The 22,830-nt window shown below is 57.5% G+C and overlaps 1 protein-coding gene across 1 annotated transcript; it reads right to left on the reverse strand.

Moving 5' to 3' along the window:
• Window positions 1–898: 898 nt before the first annotated feature.
• Window positions 899–21,864, reverse strand: STS (steroid sulfatase). The gene is made up of 9 exons (XM_056109508.1): window positions 21,725–21,864; window positions 19,665–19,786; window positions 19,439–19,561; window positions 18,855–19,278; window positions 16,634–16,770; window positions 8,638–8,775; window positions 7,080–7,239; window positions 2,004–2,125; window positions 899–1,272 (listed from the first exon to the last, which is right to left on the reverse strand). The coding sequence occupies exons 1-9, from the start codon at window positions 21,862–21,864 to the stop codon at window positions 899–901; spliced, it is 1,740 nt and encodes a 579-aa protein (XP_055965483.1).
• Window positions 21,865–22,830: the final 966 nt, after the last annotated feature.

Consider the following 22,830-nt stretch of genomic DNA (forward strand, 5'->3'; position numbering starts at 1 on the left):
TAGGTGGTCTGCACAGACAGGAAATGCTTTGTGGGAGGGATGGACATGGTCTACAGAGACAGGAAGTGGTCTGCAGAGACAGGAAGTGGTCCGTAGATGGACATAGGTACTCTGCAGAGATAGGAAATGCCCCGTAGGAGGGATAAACATGGTCTGCAGAGACAGGAAGTGGTCTGCAGAGATGGAGAGTGGTCTGGAGGAAAGGGTGTGTCTGCAGAGCCGGGCAGAGCCCCCTGCACACTGGTGCACTCTCGTCTCTGCGTGGACCGGCCCGCAGTGATGGGACCATCCTGGCGTGGCCTAGCGGCATGGTGCATTCCACAGGAGCAGAGATCACGGTGTGCGGCTCCGGCCGCTGGGTTGGCCTGCCTGCCGTGGGCTGGGGCACTCGCTGCCACGGTCTCCTCTGCCCGTCCACAACCCAACATGGGGGACCAGACGTGGCCAGTTCTTCCCGTCACCGTGGCAGGAGTGTCCGCAAGGCATGCCCGCTGGGGAGGGCAGCACAGCAGGGCCGTGGGCTCCCTCCCTGTGTGTGTACATCCAGGGGCGTGTGGGTCTCACAGCGAGGGTGGGCAGGAGTGAGCAGGGATTCCGTGGCTGGCACTATGCACAGCGGGGTGGGGTGGCAGCGGTGGCGGGCACGTTGGCTGAGGGAGGAGCCTTCAGTGCCGAAGCGCCTGGACCTTTTGCCGGAGCACGGCCGGGGACACAGAGCCCTCCCAGCTCCCGTGGACAGCAGACGTGGCAGCGGGCCACGTGAGCAGGGCACCCTAGTGCACCGGTTGCTCTTTCTGCCTCCCACGAGGATCTTGAACACGGGCTGGATTCATGCCCATCCCCGGGGGGCCCAGCCCGAGTCCCACCCCGTGTCCGGCAGGCGGGGCTCCGTGTGTGGCTAGTGGCCACGGGGCGGTGGCGGTTCCCGGTCACAGTGGCAGGCCTCGCCCCAGCTCGAGCAGCACATCTGCAGCCAGGGCTTCCAGACGAGCTGGCCCAGGGTCATCTGGTCGGGCGCGGGCGGCTGCAGCGTCCGCGCGTGGCGCTCCGCGGCCTGGCGCATGGCGGCCAGCACCTGCCCGTACTGTGGCTCCGTGGCCGGCGTCAGCGGCGTCCGCTCCCGGGGGTCCCTGGAGAGGTCGAAGAGCAGCGGCGGGTGGTGATGGGTGACGAAGTGGCCGTGGCAGAAGCAGATGTGCGTGGGGAAGCAGCCGTTGGCGCCCTCGGGGGAGAACTTGGGGGTGAAGAACTGAGCCTTCCACACCGACGAGCCTGCAGGGCGAGCGTCAACAGGGTCACAGCGGGCCCAGAGCACGCCCAGTGCCCGCTGCCAGCCGGGACTGGGGGGCACTGTTCCCTCTCACTCCACCCGGGCGTAGCGAGCAGGCGGTCACACTCCCAAAGGACTGGACTGCCTCGGTGGCTCCGGGCTTGTTCCTTGGCAACTCAGCTGCCCGGGCCAACCGTGCCCACCCCGTGGTCCCCACGACTAGCAATTCCCGACAGAGAGCAGAGTGGCATTGCCAGGGTCTTCTCCAAGGCTGACGGTGCCATCCTGGTAGCCAAGCTCTGCCCTGGCATTCCTGCTGGGCACTCGGCGGACGAAGGACACAGCCCACACCGCTGCCGGCCCCCCGGCCCCACAGAGGCTCAGGGTCCACCCGGCACCCTGTCTGCAAGGCACAGAGGAAGTCACCCGGGCGTGGCTTCGCTGGGACTCGAAGCGGCTGGAACTACAAAATTCGGGGAACGCTAGTCGTGGGGACCACTTGGGTGGGTGCCGGCATCTTGGGGTCGTTGGCCCGGGCAGCTGAGTTGCCCAGGAACAAGCCCGGAGACATCGAGGGGTCCAGTACCCGCTTGCTGTCAACTCTCCCAGACCGCCAGCCTCTCCTGGACCCCCAGCAAGGACCATCCTTTGATCTCCATCCTTTGAGCCTCAGCTGGGCGGGGACCCGAAGCCCCCGCCCACCTGCCCAGCCGCCGCCCTCCGCCGCACTCACTGTTCCGTGGACGCCAGCGCACGGCGTTGAGGTAGAAGTTGCAGTAGTGGAAGAGGAACTCGTGCTCCGAGGACTCCCGCGTGCCCTGCAGTAGTGGCATCAGGTCCCGGCCGTCGATGACCCTGCGGGCAGAGCGAGAGGTCAGCGGCCCCCGCTGGGCAGTGCTGGGTCACCAGGGGTGCCTGTGCTCTGCCCAGGGATGACAAGGCAGCGCAGGTAGGGCGGGCCAGGCCGGGTAGGCTCAGGGCACAGCCAGGAGCTTCTCTCTGACCAGAAGCTCGGGGTCTGTCCAGGAGGCGTGTGGGAGGTCTCTGCACCCCCTGGCAGGGAGCCCGCATGCTAGGTCAGGATCAGAGACCCTGGGGCTGGAGCCATAGCACAGCGGGGAGGGTGTTTGCCTTGCACGCGGCCAACCCGGGTTAGATTCCCAGCATCCCATAGGGTCCCCCGAGCACCGCCAGGAGTCACTGCTGAGCGCAGAGCCAGGAGGGACCCCAGAGCATCGCCGGGTGTGACCCAAAAAGCAAATAATAATCATCATCGTCATCATCATCGTCACTGTCACTGTCCTCCCGTTGTTCATCAATTTGCTCGAGCGGACACCAGGAACGTCTCCACGGTGAGACTCGCTGTGACTGTGTTTGGCATCTCGGAGACGCCACGGGGAGCTTGCCAGGCTCTGCCATGTGGGCGGGATCCTCTTGGGAGCTTGCCAGGCTCTCCGAGAGGGACGGAGAAATCGAACCCGGGTTGGCCACATGCAAGGCAAACGCCCTCCCCGCTGTGCTCTCACTCTGGCCCCTCCCCAAATAAAATACTGAATATCAAATACCAGGTGGTGGGTGTGTGTGTGTCTTAAGTGTGAAAGACTTTAAATGACTTTTCAATAGATGACATTAAAAATATAGATTTTATATAAAGTATATGCTTATAGATATTTTAATACATTCTTAACGTCTGGGGAATATCTGAGTATTTTTTTCCCATACTGAGTTCTACAATTATTAGGAGTGCTGTAATTTTCTTTAAGGCTGAGTAGGAAACATCATTTCCATGGCCTGTGGGTTGCGGGTGGGGATGAAACCCACAACCATGCTCGACCACGGAACAACATTTTTGACGCCAAAAGCAAAAAAAAATTTAAAAAAAAGAACAAAAATTCTCCAAATCTCATACCCGTCACTATCTGCACATGCCAACGCATGATGCAGGAACACTTGGGGCCGGAACCAAGTGGCCCTTGGCAGGGTGAGACCCACCCTGGAGAAACGCCATGTCCGGGGTCTCTGCTCTGATTCTGCAACCCTGAACCCGACCCTGGCAGGCAGCCTGCTCTGAGGGGTGCAGAGCCCAAGGGCGGGACCTGGCCCGTGCAGCATTTCCTGCGGGGAGCTATTCAGGGTCCTTCAACCCCTCCGTGTAATTATAGCCCCTCGTGACGGCTGCCCCCCACAATCAATCACAATCAATCAAATCAATCACAATCAACCAAATCAACCACAATCAATCACAATAACAATCAAATCAATCACAATCAATCACAATCGCAATCAATCACAATCAATCAAATCAATCACAATCACAATCAATCAAATAATCACAATCAATCACAATCAATCAATCACAATCACAATCAAATCAATTGCAATCAATCAAATCAATCACAATCAATCACAATCACAATCAATCACAATCACAATCAAATCAATCGCAATCAATCAAATCAATCACAATCAATCACAATCACAATCAATCAATCACAATCACAATCAAATCAATCGAAATCAATCACAATCAATCACAATCACAATCTATCACAGTCTATCACAATCACAATCTATCACAATCTATCAAATCAATCACAATCAATCACAATCAATCAAATCAATCACAATCAATCATGATCCAATCAATCAAATCAATCACAATCACAATCAATCATAATCACTATCAATCAAATCAATCATGATCACAGTCAATCAAATCGATCACAATCAATCACGATCACAATCAAATCGATCACAATCAATCACGATCACAATCAATCAAATCGATCACAATCAATCACAATCCAACCAATCAAATCAATCACAATCGATCACGATCACAAATCAAATCAATCACAATCACGATCACAATCAATCACAATCACAATCAATCACAATCACAACCAAATCAATCACAATCAATCACGATCACAATCAACCAAATCAATCACAATCAATCTCACAATCAATCAAATCAATCGCAATCAATCACAATTACAATAATCACAATCACAATCAATTACAATCGATCACAATCACAATCGATCACAATCACAATCGATCATGTGCCCACACAGGCCCAGGGGGCGGAAAATATTCTATTATCGGGAAGTTAAAAATAAGAACGAAGGACAGTCCTGGCTCCTGCCCAAGCCCGCAGGGCGGCCCCGTTAGCCGGGAGCAGCAGAGACGGGGGGCGAGAGAGCAATGGTCCTGTCCGGGGGTGCCCCGTCCTGGCGGGGAACCCCGCGACCCTCCAGCCCATATATGCTGCCTCCCCGGGGAGGTCTCGGGCCTCCGGGCCCCCGCCTCTACGGTGTCACCGCATCTACCCTCGGGACTCCGCCACGTCGACCCGTCGCCATGGTGTCTGTCCTTGCCACCGTCCACCACCAGCAACCGCACCAGCAACACCACGACCATCTCCATCACCTCCCCAAATCTCCATCACCTCCGCCCACCGCCAGGAGCCATTCCTGAGCGCAGAGCCAGGAGGAATCCCCCCAGAGCATCGCCGGATGAGACCCGAACACACACACACACACACACACACACACACACGAAAACAAAACCGCAGAATCAATTCAGATCAGGTTTTGGCGATGGAACCGGGTCAGGGGTTTGCCTTGGCTTTCGTTTTGTTGTTTGGGGGTGGGCAGACCCCCGGCCGCGCTGGGGGCTTATTCCCAAGTCTGCGCTCAGGGATCGCTCCTGGGGTGCAGGGGATGGCACCGAGGCCGGCCGTGGTGTGACGAAAGGACCCCCACCCCGATCCGAGCTGCCTATCTCCCCAGCTCCCACAAGGGTTTCCCTTGAAAAACGCGGATTCTGCCCAGAAAATAACTTCCCTCTCCCCCCCCACTTCGAAAAAAAAAAGTACTGAAAATTTTAATTCTTTTTTTAAAACCCGAGGGAAGGAACCAACAGCGGCTCTGAGAACCCCCTTCTTTGCTCCCCACAGAAAGATCTCTTGTCTTTCCCGTGTCCCACGTCGGCCGTGAAAAACGGACGGTCTTTATTTATTTATTTTTTTGTTTTTTGCTTTTTTGGGTCCGGCACCTATGGGATGCCGGGGAATCGAACCCGGGTTGGCCGTGTGCCAGGCCAACACCCTCCCCACTGTGCTATCACTCCAGCCCTCCCCTTCCTTCCCTCCCTTCCTTCCTTCCTTCCTTCCTTCCTTCCTTCCTTCCTTCCTTCCCCGTCCTTCCTTCCTTTTTCCCTCCCTCCCTTCCTTCCCTCCTCTCCCTCCTTCCTTCCTTCCCTCCTTCCTTCCTTCTCGCCTTCCTACCTTCCTTGCTTGCTTTCTTCCTTTCTTCTCTCCTTCGTTCCTTCCTCACTCTTCTTCCTTCCTTCCTTCCTTCCTTCCTTCCTTGCTTCCTTTCTTCCTCCCTTTTTCCCTCTGTTCCTTCCTTTTCTCCTTCCCCTTCCTTCCTCCCTCCCTCCCTCCCTCCCTTTCTTCCTTCCTTCCTTCCTTCCTTCCTTCCTTCCTTCCTTCCTTCCCTCCTCTTCCTTCCTTCCTTCCTTCCTTCCTTCCTTCCTTCCCTCCCTCCTCTTCCTTCCTTCCTTCCTTCCTTCCCTCCCTCCTCTTCCTTCCTTCCTTCCTCCCTCCATCCCTCCCTCCCTCCCTCCCTCCCTCCCTTCCTTCCTTCCTTCCTTCCTTCCTTCCTTGTCCTTCCTTCCTTTTTCCCTCCCTCCCTTCCTTCCCTCCTCCTTCCCTTCCTTCCCTCCTCTCCCTCCTTCCTTCCTTCCCTCCTTCTTTCCTTCTCTCCTTCCTACCTTCCTTGCTTGCTATCTTCCTTTCTTCTCTCCTTCGTTCCTTCCTCACTTCTCTTCTTCCTTCCTTCCTTCCTTGCTTCCTTTCTTCCTCCCTTTTTCCCTCTGTTCCTTCCTTCCTTTTCTCCTTCCCCTTCCTCCCTCCCTCCCTTCCTTCCTTCCCTCCCTCCTCTTCCTTCCTTCCTTCCTTCCTTCCTTCCTTCCTTCCTTCCTTCCCTCCCTCCTTCCTCTTCCTTCCTTCCTTCCTTCCTTCCTTCCTTCCTTCCTTCCTTCCTTTCCTTCCTTCCTTCCTTCCTTCCTTCCTTCCTTCCTTCCTTCCCCTTCCTTCCTTCCTTCCTTCCTTCCTTCCTTCCTTCCTTCCTTCCTTCCTTCCTTCCTTCCCCTTCCTTCCTCCCTCCCTCCCTCCCTCCCTCCCTCCCTCCCTCCTTCCTTCCTTCCTTCCTTCCTTCCCCTTCCTTCATCCCTCCCTCCCTCCCTCCCTCCCTCCCTCCCTCCTTCCTTCCTTCCTTCCTTCCTCTCTCTTTTGGTTTTTGGGTCCCACCTGGCAATGCTCAGGGGTCCCTCCTGGCTCTGCACTCAGGAATGACTCCTGGACGTGCTCAGGGGACCCTAGGGGATGCTGGGGATCGAACCCGGGTCGGCCACGTGCCAGGCCAACGCCCGGCTTCGAGAACACCAGGACCTTCGCTTGCGAAGACACACGCGCGTTCTGGGCAGACTCACGGGTCAGCCTGTGCTGCACGCAGGGAGACTTGGCAACCCAGCACCCTGCTTCCCCGGGGACCACACGCACCATCCCTGGACACGCGTCCCATTTCCCTCATGATGTGTCTCCATTCTGAGCACTTTGCCAGGAGCCCAGAGGGGCGGAATGTCCCCTGGGCACGTGGGAAAGTGGGAGGGAACAGGTGGGCGCTGGGCTGGCCAGAGGGCACCGCCGGCAGCCGGAGGACGAGCGTGTCCTGCCGGTGGGGGCGGGGTACAGGGCAGCTAACGGGAACCGCGGGTTGACAGAGGGAGGCGCGCTCGGTACCTGTCTCCCGGCAGCGGGGCCCCGGCCAGCCCGGCCAGCGTGGGGAAGATGTCCATGTTGCTGGTGGGCTCGTCCACTTCCACCCCGGCGGGCAGCACCCCGGGCCAGCGCAGGATGCCGGGCACACGGATGCCGCCTTCCCAGTTGTTCCCTTTGCCCCCTGCAGGCGAGACGCGGGAGGGTCTGTCCCTGGCCAGCAGCACAGGGCAGCTGGGAAGGACAGGGCAGGGCACAGGGGCCAGGGCTGGCCGCCCAGGGACACCCTGAGGGGGCGGACAGTCTGGGTGCTGGGTGGACAGTCTGGATTCTGGTGGACAGTCTGGGTGCTGGGTGGACATTCTGGGTGCTGGGTGCACAGTCTGGGTGCTGGTGGACAGTCTGGGTGGACAGTCTGGGTGCTGGGTGGACAGTCTAGGTGCTGGGTGCACAGTCTGGGTGCTGGGTGGACAGACTGGTTGCTGGTGGACAGTCTGGGTGGACAGTCTGGGTGCTGGGTGGACAGTAGGTGCTGGTGAACACTCTGGGTGCTGGTGCACAGTCTGGGTACTGGGTAAACAGTCTGGATTTTGGTGGACAGTCTGCTGGGTGGACATTCTGGGTGCTGGGTGGACAGTCTGGGTGCTGAGTGCACAGTCTGTGTGCTGGTGGACAGACTGGTTGCTGGTGGACAGTCTGAGTGCTGGTGCACAGTATGGGTGCTGGTGAACACTCTGGGTGCTGGTGGACAGTCTGGGTGCTGGGTGGACAGCTGGATTTTGGTGGACATTCTGGGTGCTGGGTGGACAGTCTTGGTGCTGGGTGCACAGTCTGGGTGCTAGGTGAACAGTATGGATTCTGGTGGACAGTCTGGGTACTTGGTGGACGTCTGGGTGCACAGTCTGGGTGCTGGTGCACAATCTGGGTGCTGGTGGACAGTCTGGGTGCTGGGTGAACAGTCTGGGTGCTGGTGGATAGTCTGGGTGCTGGTGGACAGTCTGGGTTCTGGGTGCACAGTCTGGATTCTGGTGGACAGTCTGGGTGCTGGTGGACAGTCTGGGTTGTGGGTGAACAGTCTGGGTGCTAGGTATACAGTCTGGGTGCTGGGTGCAAAGTCTGGGTGCTGAATGGACAGTCTGGGTGGACAGTCTGGGTGCTGGGTAGACAGTGGGTGATGGGGGTGCACAGTCTGGGTGCTGATGGACAGTCTGGATGCTGGGTGCACAGTCTGGGTGCTTTTGGACAGTCTGGGTGCTAGCGCACAGTCTGGATGCTGGGAACACAGTCTGGGTGGACAATCTGCATGCTGATGGACAGCCTGGGTGCTGGGTGCACAGTCTGGGTGCTGGTACACAGCATGTGACAAATCGCAAGAGGCCGAGGTAGGGGAAATCCCAAGAAATCAGGTTGCCCCGGAGCCATGGGGGAGGCGGGGGGGACCCCAGCCAGCAGCCCCCAGCCTGCCGGGACGGTGCGCTAACCACTGAGCCCTCCCTGGCCCGCAGCACCCTGCAAATAGCCAGGCACCCAGTGGGGTCTGGGGGCTCGAACCTGCGCCAACCGCCCGCACAGGGGGTCTCACCTCTGTAGATGCCGTTGCTGCCGCCATGAACTTCACCCTTGAGGCTCACCTCCTCCACGTGCGCCCCCTGGTCCGACGTGAAGTAGACGAGGGTGTTGTTGGCCAGGCCCAGCTCGTCCAGCGTGTCCAGGATCTGCCCTGCAGGGGACACGGGGACTCGGCGTCAGCAGGGGGTGCTCACTGGGCGGCCCCGGAGGGGGGGGGGGCGCGGACCCCCCAGACGCCCCCCGACAGTGACGCCATCGGGACGACCTCCTCACGGCAGATGCAGGGAGCAGAAAGACTCAGGCAGGGAACAAGCACCCTGATTCTGGGGAAAAAAACCCGTGGTTCTAGAGAGATCCTGTGTCTGACCCACAGGAGCTGGCGCGGACACCTAGAACATTCTAGAGCAATCCGCTGCAAGAGTCCCTGCAGGATGCTAAGCCGTGAAGCTCAAAAGTTCTCGGAGGGTTCTAGAGCAATGAGACCTCCCCCTCCCCTGAGGTCTCAGGGCATCCTAGAGCAATCGGGCTCCAGAATTCTTGGAGTGTTCTAGAACAACCAGGCTCCAGATTTCTTGGAGTGTTCTAGAACAACCAGGCTCCAGAATGCTCTGGGTATTCTTCAGCAATGAGACGGGCGTTCTCATGATATTCCACAGCCAGCAGAGTCCAGAGTTCACCGTGTTCTAGGACAATTCCCCTTGAGTCCTTGCGGTATTCTAGAGCAGAATTTCAGCGTTTTCACATGTTCTAGAGCAATCAACCGCCAGAGTTCTCACAGGGTCCCAGAGCAATCAGAGCTCAGAGTCGTCACAATACTCTAGAGCAACTGGAATCCAGGGGTATCATAGTGTTCTACAGCCATGACCCTCTAAAGTCTTTGCAGTATTCTAGAACAATCAGAGCCCAGAGTCCCCACCATATTCTAGAGCAGTCAAACCATCAGAGCGTTCTAGACTGGTTCAGAGTTTTCAAATGTTCGAGAGCAATCAACCTGCAGGCTTTTCCCAGGGTTGTAGAGCCATCAACCTTCAGAATCTTCACACTGTTCTAGAGCAACCGGAATCCAGAGTTCTCACAGTATTCTAGATCACCAAACCTCCAAAGTCCTCACGTTATTCTAGGTCAATCAGAGCCTTGAAGTATACTAGAGCAGACTCCAGAGTCCTTGCAGTGTTCTAGAGCAGAGTCTAGCGTTGCCATGTATTCTAGAGCAATCAACCGCCATCCAGAGTTCTCACAGTATTCTAGAGAAGACATGGGTCTGCACGGTATTCTAGAGCAGAGTCCAGAGCACCCACCATGGTCTAGAGCAGAGTCCAGAGGTTTCACAGGTTCTAGAGCAATCAACCTCCAGAGTTCTCACAGGGTTCCAGAGCAATCAGAGCTCAGAGTCCTCACAATACTCTAGAGCAACTGGAATCCAGGGGTACCATAGTGTTCTACAGCCATGACCCTCCAAAGTCTTTGCAGTATTCTAGAACAATCAGAGCCCAGAGTCCCCACCGTATTCTAGAGCAGTCAAACCCTCAGAGCGTTCTAGACTGGTTCAGAGTTTTCAAATGTTCGAGAGCAATCAACCTGCAGGCTTCTCCCAGGGTTCTAGAGCAATCAACCTTCAGAATCGTCACATTGTTCTAGAGCAACCGGAATCCAGAGTTCTCACAGTATTCTGGATCACCAAACCTCCAAGGTCCTCACATTATTCTAGATCAATCAGAGCCTTGGAAGATACTAGAGCAGACTCCAGAGTCCTTGCAGTATTCTGGAGCAGAGTCTAGCGTTTTTATGTGTTCTGAAGCAATCAACCTCCATCCAGAGTTCTCAGGGTATTCTAGATCACCAAACCTCCAAAGTCCTCACATTGTTCTAGATCAGAACCTTGGAGTATTCTAGCGCTGACTCCAGAGTCCTTGCAGTGTTCTAGAGCAGAGCCTAGCGTTTTCATGTGTTCCAGAGCAATCAATCTCCATCCAGAGTTCTCACAGTATTCTGGATCACCAAACCTCCAAAGTTCTCGCATTATTCTAGATCAATCAGAGCCTTGGAGTATACAAGAGCAGACTCCAGAGTCCTTGCAGTGTTCTAGAGCAGAGCCTAGCATTTTCATGTGTTCCAGAGCAATCAGCCTCCATCCAGAGTTCTCACAGTATTCTGGATCACCAAACCTCCAAAGTCCTTGCATTGTTCTAGATCAGAGCCTTGGAGTATTCTAGAGCTGACTCCAGAGTCCTTGCAGTGTTCTAGAGCAGAGCCTAGCGTTTTCATGTGTTCCAGAGCAATCAACCTCCATCCAGAGTTCTCACAGTATTCTAGAGCAGACATGGGTCTGCACAGTATTCTAGAGCAGAGTCCAGAGCTCCCACCATGGTCTAGAGCAGAGCCCAGGGGTTTCACGGGTTCTAGAGCAATCAACCTCCAGATTCCTCACAGTACTCTAGAGCAACTGGAATCCAGAGGCATCGCCACATTGTAGAGCAAAAAAAAATCTCCAGAGTTCTTGCTGTGTTCTAGAGCATGGAACCTGCAGAGTTCTCACACTATTCTAGAACAATCTGAGCTCTCCCTTTATTCTAGGCAACCGCACTGGACTTGTACCGTATTCTAGAAAAACGAGCCTCTGTGACGGCAAAGTACCGGCAAGCAGGAGGCTGAGACAGCTCAGAGTACTCGAGAAACCGCAGGACCAGCGACCTCCAAGTCTTCTCGTCCCCTCGGGACAAGTGACCTTCAAGTAGTCTAGAAGATTCCGAGGCGGCCACCTCACCGTTTTCTGGGAAAGTGGCACCCACAGACCACAGGGGCTCTCAAGAAAATGATTTCCAGAGATCGGCATGGATTTGAGACCATTTAGATTTTTTTTTTTTAAAAGAAAATTGTACAAGAATCTGAGCGAGCAACCCCTAGTCCTCCCTGGTCACAGTTCCAGACCCTTGCTGCCCCTTCCTCCTGCCCACACCCGGGGCCACGAGGAAGCCACTGACGGTGGCCGTGTGCTCGGAGTCAGGGCGTGGCGGAGAATCCCGGCCACGGCTGATGGGCCAAGCCTGCAGGAGGCGCCTGTGCTGAACACAGCAGCCAGGGTTGCCCGCCCCACTCGGCCCTGTGCCCTGCACACCGGCTTCTGCGCCCAGACCTCCTGCCTGGCTGCAGTGAGTTGGACTCTGTCCCTGGTGCTCTGCTCTCTGCGAGGAGCCCGGTTCCACGCCCCACGCCGGCAGTGACTGATCTGCAATCAACACTAAAGTGTTGTCTGTCTCTCTGTCTCTGTCTCTATCTGCCTCGCTCTGTCTTTGTCTGTCTCTGTCTGTGACTCTCTCTGTCTCTTTCTCTGTCTTTGTCTCTGTCTCTCTCTCTGTCTGTCTCTGTCTATCTCTCTGTATCTCTCTGACTTTCTCTGTCTCTGTCTCACTGTCTGTCCATGTCTATATCTCCGTGTCTGCGTCTCTTTCTGTCTGTCTCTGTGTTTGTTTCTCCGTCTCTCTCTGTGTCTCTCTCTGTATCTGTCTCTGTGTTTGTCTGTCTCTCTGGTTCTCTCTCTCTGTCTGTCTCTGTCTCTGATGGTCTCTCTGTCTGTCCATGCCTATATCTCTCTTTCTGTCTGTCTCTCTGTTTCTCTGTCTCTCTGTGTCTCTCTCTGTACCTGTCTCCATCTGCCTGTCTCTATTTGTCTATCTCTGTCTGTGTCTGTGTCTCTATGTCTCTGTCTGCCTCTTTCTCTGTATCTGTCTGTCTGTGTCTGTGTGCCTGTCTCTGTCTCTCTATGTCTCTGCATCTGTCTCTGACTTTCTGTCTCTCTGCCTGTCCATGTCTATATCTCTGTGTCAGTGTCTCTTTCCGTCTGTCTCTCTCCGTGTTTGTCTCTCTGTCTCTGTGTGTCTCTCTCTGTATCTGTCTCTGTCTGCCTGTCTCTGTCTGTCTTTCTCTGTCTCCCTGTCTCTCTCTCTGTCTCTATCTGGCTCTCTCTGTCTTTGTCCGTCTCTGTCTGTGACTCTCTCTGTCTCTCTCTCTCTCTCTCTCTGTATCTGTCTTTGTCTCTGTCTCTCTCTGTCTCTATCTCTCTGTATCTGTCTCTGACTGTCTCTGTCTCTCTCTGTCTGTCCGTGTCTATGTCTCTGTGTCTGTGTCTCTTTCTGTCTGTCTCTCTCCGTGTTTGTCTCTCTGTCTCTGTGTGTCTCTCTCTGTCTCTGTCCGCCTGTCTCTATCTGTCTTTGTCTGTCTCTCTGTCTCTGTCTCTCTCTGTCTCTGTCTCTCTCTCTCTCTCACACAAATACACACACACACACTCAACACTCGGCAACAGGCCAGCACAGCTTAGGGGCTCCGAAGGGCAAGGGTCAGCTGTGTGTGGGGGGGGTGCGGAGTCGGGCAGAGCCCGCAGGCGCCAGGGACCCGGGGAGGTGCCCGCTCGCTCCCGCCGGGAGGCCCTCAGTGCTCACAGCTGGGACACGCTGGAAACGTCCACTGCTGCCCAGGGGCACTGCCCAGGCTGCCCGCGGCACGTGTGGAGGGAGAGGGAGGGACGACGGAGGGAGGAAAGGGAGGAAGGAAGGAAGGAAGGGAGGGAGGAAGGAGGGAAAGAGGGATGAAGGGACCTTGAGCACTGAGTCAGGAGTTCGCTTTCCATGACCCTGAGCACTAAGCCAGGAGTCGCCATCTTTGACCTTAAGCACTGAGCCAGGAGTCACCTGCCGGGACCCTGAGCACTAAGCCAGGATTTGCCATCTGTGACCTTGAGCACTGAGCCAAGAGTCGCCTCCTATAACTTGGAGCACTGAGCCAGGAGTTGCCTGCCATGACCTGGAGCACTGAGCCAGGAGTGGCCTGCTGTGACCCTGAGCACTGGCCTTGAGCATTGAGCCAGGAGTTCGCTTTCGTGACCCTGAGTACTAAACCAGGAGTCGCCTGCTATGACCTTGTGCACTGAGCCAGGCAGTCACCTGCAGTGACTTTGAGCACTGAGTCAGGAGTTCGCTTTCCATGACCCTGAACACATAGCCAGGAGCCACCTGCTATGCCCTTGAGCACTGAGCCAGGAGTCGCCTGCTATAACTTTGAGCACTGAACCAGGAGTTCACTTTCCGTGACCCTGAGCACTGAGCCAGGAGTTGCCTCTGTGACTTTGAGCACTGAGTCAGGACTTGCCTTCCGTGACCTGGAGCACTAAGCCAGGAGTCACCTGCCGTGACCCTGAGTACTGAGCCAAGAGTTGCCTGCTGTGACCCTGAGCACTGAGCCAGGAGTCACCTGCCATGATCTTAAGGACTGAGCCAGAAGTCACCTGCCATGACCCTGAGCACTAACCCAGGAGTCGCCTGCTATAACTTTGAGCACTGAGCCAGGAGTTCACTTTCCATGACGTTGAGCACTGAGCCAGGAGTTCATTTTCGTGACCCTGAGCACTGAGCCAGGAGTCGCCTGCCGTGACCTTGAACCTGAGCCAAGAGTCGCCTGCTGTGACCTTGAGCACTGAGTCAGGAGTTTGCTTTCCATGACCCTGAGCACTGAGTCAGGAGTTTCCTCCTGCAACCCTGAGCACTAACCCAGGAGTCACCTGCTATAACTTTGAGCACTGAGCCAGGAGTTCGCCTTCCATGACCCTGAGCACTGATCCAGGAGTCACTTGCCATGACCTTGAGCACTGAGCCAGGAGTTCATTTTCGTGACTCTGAACACTGAGCCAGGAGTCGCCTGCTGTCAACTTGAGCACTGAGTCAGGAGTCACCTGCCGTGACCCCGAGCACTAAGCCAGGAGTCCCCTGCTATAACTTTGAGCACTGAGTTGGGACTTGCCTTCCATGACTGTGAGCACTGAGAAGGAGTCGCCTGTTGTGACCCTGAGCACTGAGCCAGGAGTCGCCTGCTAGGACCTTGTGCACTGAGCCAGGAGTTTGCCTTCTGTGACATTGAGCACTGAGGCATGAGTCGTCTGCTATGATCCTGAGCACTGAGGCAGGAGTCATCTGCCGTGATCTTGAGCACTAAGCCAGGCGTTTCCTGCTGTGACCTTGAGCACTGAGTCAGGAGTTCACTTTCTGTGACCCTGAGCACTGAGCCAGGAGTCGCCATCTGTGATCCTGAGCACCACTAATCCAGGAGTTGCCAACTGTGACCTTGAGCACTGACTCAGGAGTTGCCTTCCGTGACCTCGAGCACTGATCCAGGAGTCGCCTGCTGTGACCTTGAGCACTGAGTTAGGAGTTCGCTTTCCGTGACCCTGAACACACAGCCAGGAGTCACCTGCTATGCCCTGAGCACTGAGCCAGGAGTTGCCTGCTATGACTTTGAGCACTGAGCCAGGAGTCACCTGCCGTGACCTTGAGCACGGAGTCAGGAGTTCACTTTCCGTGACCCTGAGCACTGAGCCAGGAGTCTCCTGCTGTGACCTTGAGCACTGTCCCTCTCTCCTTCCCGCCACCCTCCCGCTGCGCCCCCTCGCCCTCTCTCCCCCCTGCCCTGCATCCTCCACGCCATCTCCCGCCCCCCAGGAAGGACCCACCCACTGAAACATACACACACACACAACACACACACAACACACACAGACACACACACTAACATATATGCACACAAATACACAGACACACACATCACTACACAGAGACACAAATACAGACACAGAGACACACAAAGACACACACTAACACATGTACACACACATCTTCACACAGCACATGCATGTTCATGCATGCACACTTACACATTCACAGCACATCCGTATTCACACACGTGCATACACTCACCCACGCACATTCACACGCCACACACATACACACAGACACACAAAAATATACACAGACACAAATACACACAAATACACAGACACACACCCAGCCCATCCACTAATACATACACAGACACACACAGATACAGACACACTGACACACAGACACACAGACTCACAGGCACATGCCATCTCTCTCACACAGATACACACAAATACACAGACACACACAGACACACACACATCACTACACAGAGACAAATACACACAGACACAGAGACACATGCAGACACACACTAACACATGTACACACACATGTCTTCACACAGCACATGCATGTTCACGCATGCACACTTACACATTCATCGCACATCCGTATTCACACACGTGCATACACTCACCCACGCACATTCACACGCCACACACAGACACACAAAAATATACACAGACACAAATACACACAAACACACAGACACACACACACCCCATACACTAATACATACACAGACACACACAGATACAGACACACTGACACACAGACTCACAGGCACATGCCATCTCTCTCACACAGGTACACACAAATACACAGACACACACACTAATACATACACAGACACACACAAATACAGACACACTGACACACAGACACACAGACCCACAGGCACATGCCATCTCTCTCACACAAACAGACACACAGGCACACACCGTCTCTCACACACAAATACACACACTGACACACAGACACACACAGGCACACACCATCTATCTCTCACGCACGCAAATACACACAGACATATGCACACAAATACACACAGGCATACACGAACACACATACATACACTCCTTCATACACAAATACACACCCAGACACGCAGAGATACAGACACACACATCCATGCATGCACAAATACACCAAGTCACACACACAGAACGCAGACACAACACATACACACACACGCACCCGGCAATACTCACAGACCCCCACAGACAGACACACCGTCTCTCCCACACACACCCAGTCATATACACACACAGTCGCACCGCGACACACAGACTCACACCCTCTCTCACACACGGACACTCGCCCCACTCCCACAACCCCCCCACAGAAACACACACACACACGTGGACACAACCCCACGCCCGCCCCAAACCCCCACCACACACAGACGCACCCTCTCTCACACACACAGAGAAACACACACTCACAACACAGTCACACACGCAGACACACACACCCCACAACGAGTCTCGCCGGGCAGCTGCCCGCCCGCCCGCGTCCACTCACCCACGCTCCAGTCCATCTCCTCGGCCGCGTCCCCGTAGGCGCCGTGGCGGCTCCTGCCGGCGAAGTCGGGCCCCGCGAAGAGGGCCGTGTGCACCTGCAGGTACGACACCAGCAGCAGGAAGGGCGACCCCGCGTTCCTGTGGGCACACGCGGGCGGGCGGGCGGGCGGCACGGTGAGGCCCCGCGGGAAGCCCGGCCCCGGCCCACCCGGGTCCAGCCCCGGCATCCCCGAGGGTCCTGGAGGAATGAGCCCCGAGCACTGCCGGGGGAGTCCCCACACCAAGAGAACCACACGGAAGCGTGTCCCGGGATCCTCCTCACACACGTGACCGGCAGGCGTCAGCACGACCCGCACGGTAGCTGGGGCGCCCCTGCCCTGCGCCCATCAGCCTCGCCCTCCACGCCCCTGCCCTGCACCCTTCATCCCTCCCTCCACCCTCCCCCTGCATCCTCCATCCCTCCCGCCACACCCCTGCACACTTTACCCCTCCCTCTATACGCCTGCCCAGCACCCTTCATCCCTCCCTCCACCCTCTCCCTGCACCCTTCATCCCTCCCTCCACACCCCTGCACCCTCACCCCTCCCTCCACACCCCTGCACCCTCATCCCTCCCTCCACACCCCTGCATCCTTCAGCCCTCCCTCCACACCCCTGCACCCTCATCCCTCCCTCCACACCCCTGCACCCTCATCCCTCCCTCCACACCCCTGCACCCTCATCCCTCCCTCCACACCCCTGCACCCTTCATCCCTCCCTCCACCCTCCCCCGGCATCCCTCCCTCCACACCCCTGCACCCTCATTCGTCCCTCCACACCCCAGCTCTGCACCCTTTATTCCACCCTCCACACCCCTGCACCCTCATCCCTTCCTCCACCCCCCTGCCCTGCATCCTTCATCCCGCCCTTCACACCCCTGCACACTTTATCCCTCCCTCTATACCCCTGCCCAGCACCCTTCATCCCTCCCTTCACCCTCTCCCTGCACCCTCATCCCTCCCTCCACACCCCTGCACCCTCATCCCTCCCTCCACACCCCTGCATCCTTCAGCCCTCCCTCCACACCCCCTGCTCGGCATCCTTCATCCCGCCCTCCACACCCCTACCCTGCACCCTTCATCCCTCCCTCCACCCTCCCCCAGCATCCCTCCCTCCACACCCCTGCGCCCTCATCCGTCCCTCCACACCCCTGCTTTGAATCCTTCATCCGTCCCTCCACACTCCTGCATCCTTCAGCCCTCTCTCCATACTCCTGCCCGACATCCTTTATCCCTCCTCCACCCCCCTGCCCTGCATCCTTCATCCCGCCCTTCACACCCCTGCACACTTTATCCCGCCCTCTATACCCCTGCCCGGCATCCTTCATCCCTCCCTCTACCCTCCCCCTGCACCCTTCACGCCCTCCCTCCACACCCCTGCCTGGCATCCTTCATCCCGCCCTCCACACCTCTGCCCTGCATCCTTCATTTCTCCCTCCATCCTCCCCCTGCATCATCCTTCATGCCCTCCCTCCACACCCCTGTCCGGCATCCTTCATCCCGCCCTTCACACCCCTGCATCCCTCATCCCGCCCTCCACACCCCTGCATCCATCATTCATTCCTCCAAACCACGGCCCTGCAAACTTCATCTCGCACTCCACACCCCTTCCCTGCATCTTTCATGCCCTCCCTCCACACCCCTGCATCCTTCATCCCCGCCCTCCACACTCCTGCCCTGCCTCCTTCATCCCACCCTCAACACCCCTTCCCTGCACCCTTCACGCCCTCCCTCCACACCCCTGCCCTGCCTCCTTCATCCTGCCCTCCACACCTCTGCCCTGCATCCTTCATTTCTCCCTCCACCCTCCCCCTGCATCCTTCATGCCCTCCCTCCACACCCCTGTCCGGCATCCTTCATCCCGCCCTCCACACCCCTGCACCCTTCATCATGCCCTCCACACCCCTGCACCCTTCATGCCCTCACTCCACACCCCTGCATCCTTCATCCCTTCCTCCACACCCGTTTGCCATCCTTCATCCCACCCTCCACACCCCTGCACCCTTCATCCCGCCTTCCACACCCCTGCATCCTTCATTAATTCCACCGGACCACTGCCCTGCCTCCTTCATCCCTCCCCTCTCCCTCCCGCACGCCCTCCTCCCCTCCGCCCTGCATCCCTCCACCCCCGTGTCCTGCTCCCCCCGGGACCCGAGCTTGTCCCCCGCGGCCGCCACTCACTCACCGGCGCAGGTACTGGGTGGCCTCGGCCGTGAGCCTCTGGGTGAGCCGCTCGTAGCTCAGCGGCTGCTGCGTGATGTCGCGGCCGCGCATGAGGAAGCAGTTGAGCGGGCGGTAGGTGTGCAGGAAGGCCACGAGCAGGGCCAGCAGGGCGGCGGCGGCCGCCAGCAGCAGCCCGAACACCAGCGGGGGCACGCGCAGGAGGCCCAGGCGCTGCAGGGCGGCCAGCGTCACCAGCGCGATGGCCAGCCCCTGCAGCGGCACGAACACCAGCAGCCGCACGCCCGTGCCGAACACGCTGCCCGCACCCGGCTTGCAGTCCCGCAGGTTGGTCAGCGGCAGCCCGTAGAAGTGCTCGAACCCGTGGCTCAGCGGGTGGTGGCAGAAGTCGCTGGTGTCGGCACAGTGCACGCCCAGGTGCCACTTCCCTGCGGACACGTGGCCACTGAGGACGACGGGTTCCTGGGAACCTCACTCCCAGCCGGGGCTGCTGCTCCCCTGGGCACAGAAGCTTCCCCGCCCCGCCTCACCCCTGCCCTGCCCACCGCCACCGAGAGTCCCCCGGCCACCCCCCAGGGCACTGCCTACCCACGAGCGCCGTGTGGTAGCCTTGCTCCCGGAGCAGCTTGGCGAAGGTGACCTCGCCGGGCGGGAGGCCGCCAGAGGACGCCGTGAAGATGAACACGCCCACTCGAGACCGCGAGGCTATCCCTGCGGAACACAGGGCCAGCAGGCCGGTGAGTCTCCACGGCGGGCCGCGGGGCCCAGGAGGAAGGACCAGCGAGGGCCGGGGCGGGGGTCGGTGGCGGGTTACCTGACCGGATGGGGTAGCGGCCCGTGAGGAAGGCCGCCCGGCTCGGGGTACAGAGCGGAGAGGCCGCCAGGTGCTGCGTGAGCTTCACCCCGCCGGCCGCCAGCCGGTCGATATTGGGGGTCCTGTGGGGAGAGGGGTCCGAGTGAGCGGGGCCGGCCTGAGGCCCCCTGCGCCCGGGTGCTGCAAGCCAGGCCTCCCTCTGGTCACTCCTGCACAGGACACAAGGCCACACAGCAACCAAACACAAGTGCAAACACACACACACACACACACACACACACACACCCTCCCAAGGTTTCCACCATGGCCCGCTCTCTGTGTGTGTGTGTGTCTGTGTGTGTGGTCTGCGTGCATGTTTCTCTGTCTGGGTGTGTCTGCATGTGCGCCTGTGCATACCTGCGTCTCTGGGTGTCTGTGTGTATCGGTGTGTACACATGTGCATATCTGCCTCTCTGGGTGTCTGTGTCTATGTGCGTGTGCGCGTCTGTGTGTGTGTCTGTGCGTACGCCTGTGCACATCTGCCTCTCTGGGTGTCTGTGTGTGTCTGTGTCTATGTGCGTGTGTGCGTGCCTGTGCGTGTCTGCCATGGGTCTGCAGCCTGTGTGTGTCTCTGTATGTCTGTGTGTGTGTGCCTGTGCGTGTCTGCATGTATGCCTGTGCATATCTGCCTCTCTGGGTGTCTGTGCGTGTCTGTGTCTATGTGCATGTGCGCGTCTGTGTGTGTGTCTGTGCGTACGCCTGTGCACATCTGCCTCTCTGGGTGTCTGTGCGTGTCTGTGTCTACGTGCGTGTGTGCGTGCCTGTGCGTGTCTGACATGGGTCTGCAGCCTGTGTGTGTCTCTGTATGTCTGTGTGTGTGTGCGCCTGTGCGTGTCTGCATGTATGCCTGTGCATATCTGCCTCTCTGGGTGTCTGTGCGTGTCTGTGTCTATATGCGGGTGCGCGTCTGTGCATGCCTGTGCGTGTCTGCCAAATGCCTGCGACACGTGTGCGTCTCTGTATTTCTGTGTGTATGCCTGTGCGTGTCTGCGTGTTTCCGTTGTACGTGTGTGCTTGTGGATCTGTGTTATGGTCGCGTGCATGTCTCTGGGTGTGTTTGTGTGCCTGCATGTATTTGTGAGTGTGTGTCTCTGTGTTTCTGTGTGTATGGCTGCAGCTGCGTCTGTGGGATCAGTGTGTTTGTGTCTGTTTTTGTATATGTGTGTCTACTTCTATGTGTGTCCGTCCCTCTGTTTCTGGATCCGTGCATGTGTTTGCACTTGTATTTCTATGTTTGCGTGTCTGTATGCATACCTGGGTGTATATGCATGTGTGTTCCTGTTGTGTGTGTGTGTTTACTGTGTGTATTCCTGAGCATCTGAGTGCATGTGTGTGTGCATGACTGATCTGTGTACCTGTATATATTTCTGTTGCAGGTGTACTTATGTGTGTGTTTGCGCCTCTGTGTGTGCGTCCGTCTGTCTCTGTGTAGCTGTGTCTATGTCTGTTTCTGTATTCATGCACACATCGTGTTTCTCTCTGCATGTGAGCCTCCGTGTGCATGTGCATGTATTTCTGTTGCACGTGTGCTTGTGTCTGTGTGCATGACTGATCTATGCGGATCTGCTTTTCTATTGCATATGTGTGTGTGCGTGTGTGTCTGCATCTATGCATGTGTGTCCGTGTGTGTGTCTGGGTGCATGCGTGTGTGTGCATATGGCTGTCTCTGTGTGTCTGTGTATGCACACGTGTGCGTGCATGTTTGTGTGCGTGTGTGCATGTTTGTGTGCATGTGTGCGAGTATATGCCTGTATGTCCCTGTGTGTGCATGCGTGTGTCTGCGTGTGCATGCGTGGGTCTGTGCGTCTGTGTGTGTGCATGCATGTGTCAGTGTCAGTGCGTGCCTGTGTGCGTGTTCGTTTGTCAGTGTGTATGTCTGTGTGCATGTGTCTCTGTGTGTCTCTGTGTGCACACGTGTGTGCATGCGTGTGCCCTGGGCCTGCACCAGGTGAGCCTGGAAGGCCCCTGTGTGCCGTGCCCGCGTCCCCGGGGCCCCTCCCGCCGCTCGGGCCGGCGCCCACCTGAGGGTCGTGTTGCCGTAGCAGCCGGGGTCCCCGATGCCCAGGTCGTCAGCCATGAGCAGCACGATGTTGGGCCTGGACGCCGCCTGGCCGCGCGCCGCCCGCAGCAGCCAGAGCAGGCAAAGGAGCACGCGCCGCATCTTCCTGCGGGACACACGGGGGTCAGGGGGACACGCGGGCAGCAGGAGACCACCGCCTCCTGCTGCTGCCCACGCCTGCAGGGTCCTGCACGGCCTCCGCTGCAAGGACACTGCCAGGCACCGCCCCCTGGTCACGCCTCCCACTAGGCCACGCCCCCACCCAGACAAGACCACGCCTCCCCACAGGGAAAAGCCCCTGGCCACGCCTCCCCAGCAAGCCACGCCTCCTATTCAAACAAAGCCACGCCTCCCCACAGGGAAACACCCATGGCCACGCCCCCAAGCAAGCCACGCCTCTTATCCAAACAAAGCCACGCCTCCCCACAGGGAAACACCCATGGCCACGCCTCCCCAGCAAGCCACGCCTCCTATCCAAACAAAGCCACGCCTCCCCACAGGGAAACGCCCCTGGCCACGCCTCCCCAGCAAGCCACGCCTGCCACCCAGACAAGGCCACACCTTCCCACAGGGCACTGCCCCTGGCCATGCCCCCAGAAAGGCCACGCCTCCCCACAGGGCACTGTTCTGGCTATGCCCCCCAACCTAGGTCACGCCTCCCACACAGACAAGGCCATGCCTCCCCCAGCGTACTGCCCCTGCCCACGCCTCCCCAGCAAGGCCACGCCTCTCACGCAGTCAAGGCCACGCCTCCCCTCAGGGCACTGGCCCTGGCCATGCATCCCCCACAGGCCTGGCCACTCCTCCCACCATACAAGGACCCGCCCCATTTGGGGCCACACCTCCAATAAGGCCACGCCTCCCACACAGGGCAATACACTTGGCCACGCCTCCCACCCATATAAGGATATGTCTCACCTATGAGGCCACGCCCCCAAGAACACGTCCAATAAGGCCACGCCCCTTTCTTAAGCAATACCCTTGGCCACGCCTCCCATTCATACAAATCACGCCCCTAAGCGGCCACGCCTCCAGTAAGGCCACGCCTACCTACACTAGGCCACGCCT

The sequence above is a fragment of the Sorex fumeus genome, unplaced genomic scaffold, assembly GCF_029834395.1.
Source record: "Sorex fumeus unplaced genomic scaffold, SorFum_2.1 ptg000275l, whole genome shotgun sequence".
Lineage (NCBI taxonomy): Eukaryota > Metazoa > Chordata > Mammalia > Eulipotyphla > Soricidae > Sorex > Sorex fumeus.

Coding starts and splice junctions, on each gene's coding strand:
- STS (XM_056109508.1), bottom strand. CDS start 21,864: ATGCGGCGCGTGCTCCTTTGCCTGCTCTGGCTGCTGCGGGCGGCGCGC. Junction 19,562..19,664: donor CCGCTACCCCATCCGGTCAG/GTAACCCGCCAC, acceptor TGTGTTCCGCAG/GGATAGCCTCGCGGTCTCGA. Junction 8,776..16,633: donor GGAGATGGACTGGAGCGTGG/GTGAGTGGACGC, acceptor TGTCCCCTGCAG/GGCAGATCCTGGACACGCTG.